The sequence below is a fragment of the Centroberyx gerrardi genome, chromosome 11, assembly GCF_048128805.1.
Source record: "Centroberyx gerrardi isolate f3 chromosome 11, fCenGer3.hap1.cur.20231027, whole genome shotgun sequence".
Taxonomy (NCBI): Eukaryota; Metazoa; Chordata; class Actinopteri; order Beryciformes; family Berycidae; genus Centroberyx; species Centroberyx gerrardi.
The window spans coordinates 13,491,289-13,505,804 of record NC_136007.1 but is presented as its reverse complement, the minus strand read 5'-3'; the positions used below and the strand labels follow the sequence as shown (position 1 = coordinate 13,505,804).

General features: G+C 42.7%; 1 protein-coding gene and 1 non-coding gene across 2 annotated transcripts; one reads left to right on the top strand and one right to left on the bottom strand.

The window, feature by feature from the left end:
* The first annotated feature begins 770 nt into the window (after nucleotides 1–770).
* fhdc3 (FH2 domain containing 3) lies at nucleotides 771–8,866 on the top strand. Its single transcript, XM_071899314.2, has 11 exons — nucleotides 771–1,238; nucleotides 1,903–1,964; nucleotides 4,333–4,435; nucleotides 4,932–5,017; nucleotides 5,164–5,264; nucleotides 5,402–5,472; nucleotides 5,592–5,699; nucleotides 5,865–5,935; nucleotides 6,063–6,180; nucleotides 6,419–6,583; nucleotides 7,478–8,866. The coding sequence occupies exons 1-11, from the start codon at nucleotides 771–773 to the stop codon at nucleotides 8,660–8,662; spliced, it is 2,538 nt and encodes an 845-aa protein (XP_071755415.2). The 3' UTR covers nucleotides 8,663–8,866.
* Nucleotides 8,867–11,823: 2,957 nt separating this feature from the next.
* On the bottom strand, nucleotides 11,824–11,895 carry trnaw-cca (transfer RNA tryptophan (anticodon CCA)). Its single transcript has one exon. It is a non-coding gene; the product is annotated as a tRNA-Trp (tRNA).
* Nucleotides 11,896–14,516: the final 2,621 nt, after the last annotated feature.

Genomic DNA, 14,516 nt, shown 5'->3' with positions numbered 1-14,516 from the left:
GTATTTGCATGGGATGTTGGCATTTAGAAATTGATTAGTCTGTTTTTCCTTGATGGCATATGCTTAATTGGATATACTTTAATCTGGAAATATAAGCTATTGAGAAAGCATTATATTTTATACAGGAGTAGACTTGAATTAAAATGACAAATGAGACATTGTGAAGCTAAAACAATGGTCCCACTTTACTAACAGCAGGATGTTGGACACATTCTGGCTCTGGCAAAATTACAACAAATAAAAGGTGAATCAGAGTTAATGAGTATCTCATTAGATTTCTGCTGTTTAGAAGCAATTTATTGGCTGCATTCCATTGTTTTTTTTGTTGTTGCTGTTGTTGTTTTTACTTTGTTGAGCTTGTATGATAATGAGTGATGCAGGTCAACTTCTTATGACAGCCACAAGCAATGTTTTCAGATATTTGTTTATATGTTTGTCTGGATTCACATTTTCAACACAGGATCTGCACGTAGGCTACTTTCTGCAAAATGGAAAACATGGGGCCTTATAAACACAGACAGGAGTATGAGTGTCTGTTTTAAATGAAAATTCAGTGGCTTGTCTGGAGTCTTTCTAATGAACAGGTACTTTCAAGTCGAGAATGTGATCTCTGTATTTGAATGTGCAGAATCAATGTATATGTGACAAATGACTGATTTGTGTTTAATCTGACAGATGGTATAAGTTAATAACACTTTGTTTCTGATGTCTCCTCAGATCTGAGTGGCCAACAGCAGGCTAGTTCCTCCTATAGACTTTGGATTACAGAGATGCCGATGGAGGGCACGTTGGTTTTAACGCCTGCTCTCCCTCCCACTCCTCCTCCTCCTCCTCGGGACTCTTCTTCTCCTCCTCCAAATGCCCAGCCTGAGGTTTCAGACCACCCAGCTTCTTCTCCTGGGCCTCCCGCCATCAGCGCTCCCCCTCAAGCCCCCGCTCCTCCACCGCCTCCTCCTCCTCCTCCCGCTCCCCCTCCTCCCCCGCCGCCTCCTTTTGCCTCTCGCGACGTCCAGCGGCGCTCCATGAAAAAGGTGAACTGGGACGCCATCCCCAGCCAGTGCGTCCTGGGGAAGTGGAACGTCTGGACGGCTCAGCGGCAGCAGAAGGACCTGGTGCTGGACATCCGGAGCATGGAGGAGCTGTTCAGCCACGTCGACACGCGAGCCTCTCAACGCAAGAGTTGGGCTGCGGGTTCGAAGAGGTTCGAAGGCACGGCCCCCTTTCCCCAGGAGCCACAGGTAATGAGCTCGGCTTCCACATGTGCCATGTTTTAAACTTTGGTTAGACAGCGAAGGGTGGCATGCAGTAAGAGACGCAGACCTTCCTGAACCTTTATGGGCATGTAACCTCAAACGGCCAGGGAAGTAATCGGCCCACAAATGGGAACTGATCTTTTAAGGTTCCCATAGAAATTTGTTCATCAATGAGGAAGTGTTGTATCATGAAAACAATAGTTAGTACCATTTTTGCTTCCTCAAAGATGATGGAAAATATTACGTTCAGCATGGTCACTGAGCAATTTTATGTTGATTAGCTGTTTAAAAGATGTCTAAATGGTTGTAGATGTCTAGGCTAAAATGAGGCTACATAGGGTTTAAAAGTGAAAGTTTAGTAGTATCTTGTATTTGCATCTATCGTGTATTTGCATATTTTTTATATTTACAGCTGTTTATGCATTGTTTTAATATGTAATAATGTATTTACTGCTTGCTCTAAAACTGGGCTGTACATAGCCAAAAAAGATCCTGGGCTATATAAGAGCTAAAGCATAGATGCAACATTGAAATGACATCTAGTGCTCAGTGGGTGAACTTGTTTTTATTGTTCTCATCTGAACAGGGCTGAACATGGGTGGAATTGCATTGTTTTTGTATTCATGATCATTAGTTCCTTTCTCTTTAGGTCTCAATCCTCGATTCCAAAAAGAGCATGAATATTGGGATCTTCCTGAAACATTTCAAAAGGTAAAGAAACAGCTGAGGTATAATCTGCAAAAAAGAGAGAGGTGTTGGTGAGAACGTTTAAGAAGAAAAGGAGTGTATGATCGAGTGAAAGAAGAATGCGTAACAGGAGATGAGGGGAGAAAAACATGGCAAGAGATAAATAAGGTTGTGGGACCATGAGGTAGCATCACAGTGCTAAAAACTAAAGGCACTGTGAGTGGAAGAATTGCAGTGTGTAGCAGTGAGAGCAGCGTACTTCCATGTCAAACACTGAGTCAGTCAGAAATCCGGATGTCGAAGCTCTATCTACTTCCACTGTGTCATTCATCACTAATCCAACATGCCCTTTATCTCAAGGGGCCATATTCAAATAAATGAAAATGCCTTTTTTAAAATGGCACTCAAGAGTGTTTGGTCACAAGATAGGAAACAACACCTTTTGTTTAAAAAAAAATTCATTAATACTTAAAAGATAGGAAGACATTATAGTCATGCTAGTCATGCTGAACTAGTAGGTGAGGCTGAACAGTGAGGATGGAAAGAAAGGAAACGCCCTGTGGAAGTTGGGTGCAGCAGGTTTGGTGCCAAAACCAGAAGGTTCAGAGGTCCTTTGAGCCTGTGATTTTTTTCAAGGGTGGAAGTAACTAATTACATTTACTTTAATGTAATTGACTAGCTTTTTTGTGTACTTTTTTGAATATTTTTTAAAGTCAGTAATTTTACTTGTGCTTAAGTTGTTTTGAAGTATTGTACTTTTTTAATGGTACATTTTAAATTACATCCATTACAGATTACTAATTTTGTGGCTCTCCATTAGCAGCAGAAACTGGATAATCATAAATTGACAAATTGTGGAGCCGTTGACCGTGAACGGTCAGTCAGCAAAGAAGAGAAGAGTAATCTGGCTTTACTTTGTTTGTGCACTTTATTTTGTAGTTTCCAAATTTTCCAATTTAAAAAAAATCGAGTTTGCACTCTGTCCTCTCATCCTTTTAGAATCACATGGGTAAGATCACATCTATCAAAGTTCTCTTTTCTAAAAAGTTACTTTTACTCTTGAGTCCATTTTAAATGAGCTACTTAAGTAGATTTTTACACCAGTACTTTTACTTCTCTTAAGTAAAATTTCAGATCGGGGCTAAAACTTCTCTTTCCTCCACTTTTTTTTTTAATACTATTTGGTTTCTGAACTGCTGTCCAAACTGTTTTAAGCCACAAGGGTCAGCTGTCCCATTTGCCTATTGTTGTTGAGAAGAAAATAGTGAGTGGAAAATACTTGGTGAGATATTGTGAGGTAAATGTAGGTGAGTTGAATAGGGGAATTTAGGTGTGATTAATGCTGAGTGGGTACTGTATATAAGGGGCTGATTTCAGATGCTATAATTCAGTACTGTCCTGGGCCTAATTGAGTAAAACATCTGTACTCTTACTCTTCCCCTTTTCCTCTAACATCCAAGCCATAATACAGCCACAACGGATAGTTACATTAGATCCTGTGTACTTGTAAGTGTTTTATAGTCTGTAGGTAGGTAGGTAGGTAGGTAGGTAGCCTCCTCAGCACCGCAGCCAGTTTCTGCACCTGAACCTTATCTAGATGATGTCACTTTCAGTTCAAGGTTCATTCAGCTCGTACTTTGAATATCAAATGCACTTGTCAGTGTGCGTCAACAGCTAAGCGCTGTAATGACGCCTGATTGTCAGCATAAATGTCTTTCAGTCAAATTCAAATAGAGTGAGCGTCCGTGTGTCAGTTGATTAAAGTGCGCTTTATAATGCCATATGAAACCAGTTTGTCATTGGTGGGATGTTGTAAGAATACTGATTGAAGGCATTTTTTCATGAGCAGAACATCAAAAGACAAAACAAGGGAAAATATTTTGAGGTTAAACTTGTCTTATAAAGTACTGTGTGTGGACTGAATATCTCAACAGACATTTAGAATATTGATTGCTGTCCTGCCACCATGGTACATGGTATGTACAACATTATGTTGTCATGGTGACATCTGTTTGTCTCTAGCTGTCTGTCTTGTGAACACAATAACTCAAGAACAATACATGATAGAAACCTCATACTTACACCACAGGTTCCTCCTATAGATTAGATGATCTGATTTGTTTTTGGAGCACCTTGCTGCATAAATTTACATATTAATGAGGAAAAACAGATTTTCCAGTTCATATTAACCAGTTCATATTAATACCACCCATATGTTATGTGAAGACAAGTATGTTGACATATAAATATTTGCTAAGTAATGCATTAATTAGCTTAATTAATGACCTCATTGACATAACTGGTTATGTTTAATATATCATGGTGATGATGGCGGGACATTAGGCAGCTGACGTGCCTCTTGGTTAGTGTTGTCTTTTGTCTCCCTCTGCAGGCCAGTGACAGAAATGGTGGAGGACGTTCGTCAGGGGAATTGGCTCCGATTTGGAACGGGCAAACTCAAAGAGCTGTGTAAACTGCTGCCAGAAGACAGTGAGGTAACAACAACTCCACTCTTTTCTTCTCATCTGTCCTCTTTATGGGAGAGTGGGCCCCATATGCATAAAATGTGCATCATGAGTATTGAATGTCTTGGAATAAGAGCTCTACTCTATGGCCAGTTTCCCTCCTGAATTTATATTAAGGGATTTAATTCAAAAATACTATGTATCTATTTCAAAGAAAGCATTCAAAAATGCATCATAGATTGTATTTTATAGGTAAAGGTCTTTGAGATGGTTTAGATTCAAAATGTAATCTGTATTTCCATAATATGTTACACATTAGTGTTTGCAATCATTCTGGAAGAGTATTTTTTGAATGTTTCATATCTCATTTTAGAGGAAAACATGTTGATGCTCCCTGACCAGTGATCCTAGAGTACTCCTATTCTCTGGACCCTTTTTTCTCCAATCTAATCTTGCAATATGAGAGGGACTGATTACAGAAAAACCTCATCAATGTTTGTTGAATCAAAGTGTTGCCACTGTACAGGTGAAGCAGCTGCTGTCATTCAGTGGGAACCTCTCCCTGTTACCTGAAGCTGATCGGTTCATGGTGCAGCTGGTCAAAGTGCCAGGGTGAGTCTGAAGAGGTTTTCCAAAACAAAATGTACACTGTTTTAGTCGTTGTTTATGACTCATAATGTTATGAAATGATTGCCCACGTGTAAGTAAAACTCAAGGAATAAGTTCTTTGAAATCTCAAGACATTTACTTGCCTTTAGCTACGAGGAGCGCCTGAAGACTATGGTGCTGAGGGAGGAATTCTTTCCTCTTATGGAAGAGGTGAAGAACTCTGTTGCTGTGATGACGAAAGCAGCTAATGGTAACACACAAACACACACAGACACACACACACACCACACAAAACTGCTCACAACCCCTCCTTGATCTGCCTTTTTCCCCTCACTTCTCATTTTGTCTTGTTTTTTTCTCTCTTTCTCTCTTTCTTCTCTCCCTCAGAGCTGCTGGACTGTGACGACCTGCACTCAATCATTCTGCTGGTATTGAAAGCTGGGAACTACATGAACGCTGTTGGTATTTTTCCTTCAGAACTATATGGTTTTATATAGCTGCCTGCTATGCTCCAAGAGCCTTTTGACTCTGCGTTTGTTATACTGATGAATCGATTGTTGAAATATTTATTATTCAGGGAGGATACAGTGGCAATGCCATTGGCTTCAGGATGACCTCTCTGCTCAAGTTGGCAGACACCAAGGCCAACAAGCCTGGCATGAACCTCATGCACTATGTCGCCAAGGTGAGGAGGAGCCATGGGAAGGACATGGCACAAAGATTTGTGAAATCACAGAAAGCCCTGCTAACTATCCCGCTATGTCTCTTGACAATGACGTAATTGATTTTATTCCCACTCTCCATCTCATTAACTCACCATTGCTCTCCCTCCTTTGTCTTCCACCCGCAGCAAACTGAGGACATTGATACCGAGCTGCTGACGTTTCCCAGCCAGCTCGAACACATTGGGATGGCATCTAGGTGGCTATTTTATATTCATTCACACTAGTTTCAAATTTGAAATGGAATCAGATTAGTACTGTGAACAATTTTGTGTTGATTTGGACTATGTTGTGTCAATGTGTGAATGTTGTTGGTTACCACTTAGAATTTGCAAAGAGGAGGTCATGACAGACTTTGAAAGAGAAGTCAAGAAGATCAAGGAAGTGAAACTGTATGCCAGCAGACAACCTGGCTTACTGCAACAGATGGAGACCTTTCTCATGGTGAGGATTTCCCAAGTTGGGTCTGAAAGAGATTGGGCCGATCTTATTTGAGTTTAGGTTGAGCGTTCAAGCAACTTTTCTGTGTTTTTAATGATTTTCTGTAGGTTGATAAAAGTATGTTATTCCACTGCATAGCAAAAGCACCAACTGAACTTGAGATTACTTTGTGCACTTTTTTGCATTTCTATGTCCCTCTACTTTGCTGAAATGTTATACGCTGTACGTTTTGATCTCCCAGAGGGCTGACGCCAAGCTGGCTGATGTGGAGTCGTCTGTCCAGGAGCTACGCTCTCTGAGCCGCGCTGTGGCCGAGTATTTCTGTGAAGACCCAGCTGCCTTCAAACTGGATGAGTGCTGCTCCATCTTCCATTCTTTTTGCAAGAAGTTTGACATAGCAATAAAGGTGAGATTAGAGAGAGTATATTTCCAAAGGCATAAATCGTATAGTGTACAGAAAAAACTACATCAGAGAGAATCTGTTGGTGGGGAGGCTGGTCCATAGAGGATCAGGCAGATGATCCTCTCCAATTTGCATCTTAAAAAGCCCTGTCCTCAACTTCTTTGAGTCACTTACCTCCACTATATTGTATCTTAGGTCGTTTTCATATTAGGTACGATTGCTTCGTACCGGGCCTGAGTACGATTTCCCCCCCTCTCCACCCCCCTGCCACTCAGCTTTCACATTAGTAATGTTGTTCCGTACCCGAGTACACTTACGTATCTACACACTCCGATACAGTAGGTGGCGGTATGCACCTAGTTGGTTTGCGATCCGCCAATAAACACAAAGAAGAAGAAGAGTACACTTGCGTCATCAACTACGCGACATTTGTTTATGTTGTCGCTCCAGTGTAGAAAAGCGCGCCAATCTCGGCATTTTTGTGTGTAATGTCCAGTTGTGATTGTATGTTTTCGTCTGCCCAAATTTCAAGTAAGCATTTTATTTCTTCAGTAGACCAGAGAGATCCTTTCGCGGTCATTTTCGCGGTCATGTTTTGAACGGGACAGTCGAATAGTTATGACGTCACATTGTAAATAGCAGTCCACTTCCGTGTTTTGGTACAGTAGTTTTCACACCTGATGCGAACCGTACCCGAGTACACATGAACCGTACTCGAGACCACCTTTTACACTGTGTACTGTGTACTGTACCCGGGCACGGATCAACGTGCCCGGGTACAGTACACAGTGATCACACTAATCAAACGAACTGGACTTTGGGGTCAAGTGTACTCAGATCCGGGCCCGGGTCCCTGATGTGAAAGCGCCCTTACTTCCTCTCTTTCTCCTGCTGCAGGAAAACCGAGAGCGAGAGGCAGCAGAGCTGAGGCGCAAGCGGAAGGAGAGCTTACGTCTTTCGGCCAAACGCTGCTCCACATGGTCCGGCCTGGAACCTAAGCCTGATAAGGAGACCTCCAGCTTGGAGTCAGCCCTACACAGCTTTCTGTCCACAGTTCCAGAGGGTGTAGCCAGGTGCAGGAGGAATGTGCTGCCCCCAATCGAAGGATCCCCCACTGAGCGCAGTCCCCGGACGGACCGATCGGTAGAAGAACTAGATGTTGGCTCAGGGAGCAGACAGGGGAGAAGCCCAGAGAAGAAGCAACCCAAGCTGCAGAAAGGGGAAGAGCAGGTGGCTGCGCTGGAAAAGAAGGAGGAAGCTGAGAAGATGCGCGAGGTGACTCGGAAGGTGCTTCGCTACCAGAACAGCCAAGGCAGCCTCGGTGGGGACAAAGTCTCAGGAACCCCTCGGCGGCCAGAGAGAGCTGAGGCGACGCCTGCTACCCCAAGCACCCCTCGCCCTAGAACCAGGGACTTCATCTTCTTTGGCAGCAATGGGAATCTGGGCTCCCCATGGACTATCCTCAGCCCTCTCGCCTGCCCCCGTGGGAACCGCCCCCCGCGCAACAGACACCCCTCCATTCACAGACTCTCCTCCATAGCCAGCGAAGATGACCCTGATGATGAAGTCTGGCAGCTGCCCTCCACACCGTCCCACTCCACTCCCACCGCTGCCACTCCATCTTACCCTGCCACCGCATGTCCCCGCACGGTCCTGCAAGAGAACGATGGAGGAGGAGGCGGTCATTTACCTCATACCCCTTGCCCAGACAGTCAGGCGTCGACATCTGGGGGGTCCGCGTCCCTTCCTGATTGCCCCAGTCAGAGAGCTCCGTCCCAGGGGCCGCTCCTCAGGTCGGTCTCCTTAGATGAAACCAGGCGATCTCCAGCATCTGGCTTCTGGCTGGGGGACTTGTTCCAGAGAAGCATATCTCAGAGGACGAGGTCGTACTCCTCGGGGTCTAGGACAGAAACAGTGACAGAAGGAGGAGGTGGAGTTTATTCAGGCGCGCGGATAAAGGCGGGGAAGCACTTTGAGAGGCAGGTAAGCTCCTCTGGGTTCATGTCCTTCTTCAAACGCATCGGAGGCAGGAGTAGACCTGCTGATGTGGAAGAACAGAACTTCAGGGGATCCAACACTTAATAAAAGACAATTTTTTGTCTATTTTTTTTTTTGTTTTGTTTTAGATTGTGAAAATTTATTGTGCTTTTCTCATGTTTTACCATTCAGTGGAACCAAGGCAAATGAGGACTTGCTTTGAACTGTGAAGGTTTTGATTTTTGGGGGTCAAACCACATTCAAAAATCTTAAATCTTAAAGCATGTTTCTTGTTTGTGTGTGAACAATAAAGGATATCGTTCTACTTTTATCATTTTTCTTTTATATGGACTGTGTATTTAATTTTTAAATATTATTCACTAATTTTCAACTTGAAATATTTAGCTCTGTAGCTGAGCCTCAGCAAGGGTCTCCTGTTTTTATCCTTTATGAAATCCTCTGAAGTCTGACTGGTATTGATGTCTCCTTAGTGATGCTGCTCAGTTTCCCCTGCTTGCCTTCCACTTCATCTATTATTTCTTCTCCTGTCAGTCTGGCTGGAAGGCTGTCGCACAGGTAACAGAGAGGTTAGGCTTTACCTGAGGAGGTATCTCTAATCCATACTTCCTTAAACTGTCTCTAAATTGCTTTGAAATATTTGCGCTGAGACAGCCACAGAAAAGGAAAAACCCTTGTACTGTGCTGTCAAAACAGAGTTGTTTTAGACCACATATCTACCAGTTTACATTTAAAACTGTTAGCTGATGCTCTAATCCAGAGAGACACTTGATGAGTAAGCAGGTAGGGGTTCAGTTTCTTGCTCAAGAACATTTCAACCGGACACATGGCTGTTGACGGACACACACTGGCTGCCTTTCACCTTTTGCTTTCAGGATGATCTCTCTAACCGCTATGACACCCTGCTGTGTCTATATTCAGCAGTAGGATGAGATTTGGGACCAAGAGAGAAGAGGGAGACATTCAGCTGCGTTACCAGGGCAACGGTGTTTGTTTACAACCATTCCATTTGGCCGCTCTCACAGTGTAATAATACTCTCTGGAAGAAACTGCTCCACACAGACTCCTTTCTTGCTGCTCTGTCCTGCTCCCCCATCCATCCCTCCCGCTGGCAGCCGCTCAATGGGGACTTTGGCTGACGTCTGCATTTCAAATGATGGGGCAAAATGAATAGAGTGAAAGGAGGAATTTGAGAATGGAGAGTTTTCATAAAGGAATTGAGCTTTCCTACAATGTCAGAAGCAGATCATGAAATGACAATATGGCCAGTGTTGATTCTCTCATCTAGCTGCGACCATTTCCTTCATACTTTGAGATTTCTGTTGCCGATACAAAAGCCCAAAGCAAGGCCTTGTACACAAGCAGAGAGATAATAGTCTGGTGCTTGGATCAGAGTGTTATGTCAGCGGCGACTGACCCGTTTGATGTAAAATGAGAGCAGCGCAGTACAATCAGGCCATTGTGACGGTATGTTGAGTGCTGCTGAGTGCCATCCCATGTGAGTCAACTCCTGAGGACTGGAGGTGACTTGCAGTCCCCACTCAGTCTTACTCTCACCAAGGCTATGCTAATCAAACATGTTCAGAGTGTCCGTCCCAGTGAAAGATGAGAAACAAGCTTGAATAGAGAAAAGGAAGGGGTTAGAGAGGGTGGGGGAAACTTAGAGAGAGAGAGAGAGAGAGAGAGAGAGAGAGAGAGAGAGAGAGAGAGAGAGAGAGAGAGAGAGAGAGAGAGAGAGAGAGAGAGAGAGAGAGAGAGAGAGAGAGAGAGAGAGAGAGAGAGAGAGAGAGAGACTTATCAATGATACAGAGAAAATACAAAGGGGAGTGTATATGAAGAAGAAGAAGAACTGAGGACAAGAGGACTGTGAAGAGGAGCAGAGAAGCAACACATTTAAGACTGGATGGTGATAATCCTGGATATTAACGTGGGAACTGGCAGCAGGACCGAAAAGGTATTAATATTAATCATATTTCATGAGTGCATGAATATAAATCACCTATAAAATGTTGTTTGTCAATCACAAATAAAAACATCACTCTAAGTAGAAAATATTTCCATGTTGTTTACTATGATTTACTATATTTGGCATCGGAAGCATAAAGCTTAAGCATGGGAGCAAATTGGACAAAGCCACTCTGAAATTCAATTCCCTGCTCTTTAGCAGACAGACAGAAGATCACACTGTTTGGCAACTATGGTGGATGTTTGTGCTGTTAACTTAATCCACCGTAACAGCAATAGGCATTAGTCTGTTTACAAGTGTTGTAATTAGATTTGAGGTTAAAAGGGAACACCGTGAAGAATCCACTCTTGTGATGCAGTGAGATGCATTTTTTTGCATTTCAAATCACATTTTAGGTGTTTAGCCGACACACTTATCCAGAACGGCTTAAAAAGAGTGAACGGGTTTGCTCAAGTACCCACACTTCGACAGGGATCAAACCTGTGGCCAATCGGTTATTTGGCAGTCTCAGCCGCTCTTCCACCCTAATGCATAACAACTGGTTCTGATGGTCTTCATGCAGAAACAGCTTATATTTTAACATAGTATGTGCACATACTGACACAAATGGTAGAGGGACTGCAGGACTTCACAACTCAAGCCCTCCCTTTAACAGATTACTACACACCAGTGTTATAGTAGTCTGACTTGAGGCCCAGTTTTGATGACTTGTGATTCAATATTGATGGACTTGGACTTGCACACTGAGGTCTTGACCTTTAACTTGGGACTCAATCACCTTAGACATAGGCTACATATGAAAAATTTGTACCTGATCACCTGGTTGGTTAACAATAGGCCTACATATAGGCTGTGAAAGTTGATCTTACAAAACAACCACTGATAGGATGATGTAACATATTGGTGAGCGTGCGGTGGATGATTGAATTTATCATGGGTAAAAAAAATAATCAAACATGTTAAAGGACTTGGCATGTTACATTGAACCCAGAGGATGGCACAGAACACTTATTTCCAATGCGGTCCTCATTTTTGGTCTATTTCAAAACTTAAAAACCAAAAAAAATTACTTAAATCCACAGGTCCAGACGGCTGTTGAAATCCACCACTTCAGAGTAAGCATTTTCTCTTATACACTTTTTAATTGGTTTAATTGGTTCTAACATACTTAGACTAGAACTGGGACTCCAGCCATGAGGATTTTTGACTAGACTACATACGACCTTGGTGATTAGGACTTAGACTTGACCTAACTTGACCACGACACACATAAAGAAAGGATTGACCCCGACGTGATTTGAACACGCAACCTTCTGATCTGGAGTCAGACGCGCTACCGTTGCGCCACGAGGTCATCTGTCACGTAAAGACACATAAATAAACCATCATACCAGAGACACATGCTACTGTTTATTTCATGGATATTTAGTGGGTCTTCACTGTGTTCACTCTCACTCTTTCTCAGTGTTGATACTATAATATTACCTACTAGGTTACCTCATTCATTATAACCCCATAATAACAGCGCCACTGACCCCTGCCCTCAATTTGGATTTTTGTGGGAAACTTTGTGTGCTCCCTCGTTAACATGTACACACCATTAAGCCTTTCTTTATCAAACAAATACCACAAAAGACTGCGCTGCTGCACCGCTCAGATACAATGTAAAGACACCATAAATGCCTAGAGACATTACTGCTTTCACCCCGGCGACGAAGTGCGCACTTTGTTTTCAATGTGCGCGGAAAGGTTTGGAAAGAAAGCAGTCCGGCCGTTTTGGGTTTTAAATTGTAGGCCTATCACTGATAAAGTATAATAGGCTACGTATCATTTTGTCGGACACACGAATGACCTTTTAGATCACAGTGCTCCTTTTTAAGATCTTGCCTGCATGATATAGGCTAACAAAAGTCTACGTGAATTCTTCTATATTAATCACTTTTTGTTTCTATTAAGGTTCATTAGGTGTTATTGTCCTCCGTCAGTCACAAGATGGTGCAATAGAGCAGTGGTTGGTTGCTTTCTGATTCACCACTGCCATTCTGTTTAACTCACTTCCTGCTTTTAGGTCCACACCAGAGCATCCAAGGCCCTCCACAAAATGATATATGGCTCTCCAAAGGCTGATAAGTGATAAGATAGTCTATTTGGTCTAAAGTAATGCAACTTATAGACGAATGAGTTTGACATAACTTGCTATCACCTATCACTTAATCACCTATTTTGGCATACAGCTCTCCCTTGTTAAATCTTTATCCTTAAATCTTTATCCTTAGCACTCCATGTCACAGAGTTTGGCCTCCTTTGATCTAAACGCACTGGATTTTTTCTACACTATTTGTGAGGTACTGCACTTAATATGTGGTAATATGCTGGAAGAGAAACTGCCAAAACAAATACACCATCATAGCCAGTATCCTTGTGTGTCCTTACCTGTGTTGTTAATGTTTGTTATTCAAATGATTGCTCCAGATTCGGCAGGTCTAGCATGTTAATCCCAGCTGTTTTCTGGTTAGGAGACCAGAGGGGCATCTGGAGAATCTAGGACACTTACCTTCATTAGTGACCACCCCGCTCTCCCCGCAAAATGGATGGGTAAGTGTGTTTGTGTGTGTGTGTGTGTGTGTGTGTGTGTGTGAGAGAGAGAGAGAGAGAGAGGGAGATGTATGCACGTTGCATGTGGTGCAAACTATGTTCTTTGTGTGCACATAATACTTCCTGAGGCCTTCATGAGTAAAAATATATGAAAATATTTTGTTTAACCATTTAAAAAAAAATGTTATGTCACCATATGGTCATAGGCTATAGGAAAAAGTATAATATTACTAAATTGAAACTGAGTGCCTCCCCATTTACACCTTCAGCTGATAATATAACCTGCTTTGTTTTCAATGGAACATAAAACGCAGTCATTTCAATCAATTTAATTCATTTCAGCTATGTCAAAGACAAAAATGAAAAGGGACAACAAGTTGACAAGGATTCAGCTCATTTTAGAGCGGCAGCAGCTCTGATCAGGATGCACACTGTCCTCCGTCCGCTGTGTTTGAGACGGCATAAACCTCAGAGAGCTAGAGGAGCACCAAACACACTGATTAGTTGGATAAATGTCACTGTGACAATATTTCTGTCTTTCTCGTCCGATTGTTTTCATTTCAGAGCTTTCATTTCACCAAAGCCGGATTTCCTTTTTCTCAATCAAAATGTTTGACAAATAATCTGGGTATGTGGACAGAGACAGAGAGAGAGAAGCCAGGAGTTCTGTTTGGATTTTGTAGCAACTGATTAGAAAATTGTGTTAAACTGCATGTCTCCCTCAGACACACATGCATGAACTCACCTCAGTGGGCTCAGAGGGGTCGCACTCCCTGAAATAGTTCAGTTTTTTGCTCAAGGACATGCTGACAGAGATGGACACTGTTTGTGTCACAGGGAATGAAACTTGTGACCTTCTGGCTACGGAGACAATCTCTGACCAATGAGAAACAATCTAACAATTTTGTTTGGATTACGGACAAGTACAGGAGTGTGAAAGGAACAGAAAGAGAAAGGAGTGAGAGAGAGAGAGAGAGAGAGAGAGAGAGAGAGGAGCATGTGATGACGATTGTCTGTGCTTGGCTCGGTTTAGTCGTTTGGTTAAGTTTATAGAAGCTGGTCTGTCAGGTTCTCACGAGACAAGATGTGTGCGTGCCTGTGTGAGTGTGTGTGTCATTTGAGTGTTATTGGACTTTGTCCTACAACGCAATAAAGGCTCAAGTTTTAAATGAGTCATAATTCCTGTTCTTGCTCTCTTGAAACAGAATAAGAAGTCTAATATATCCAGCTTAGAGAGCCTTTCCCCCCTGCATACACCTTTCTGCTGCAGCAGGCAAAACTCCCCTACTGCATAATACTCAGGCTTCTCTCACCCAACTAATACCCATTTGACCGCATTTACAAGGGTTTAGCCTGATTTGGAAACCCATCTAAGACATG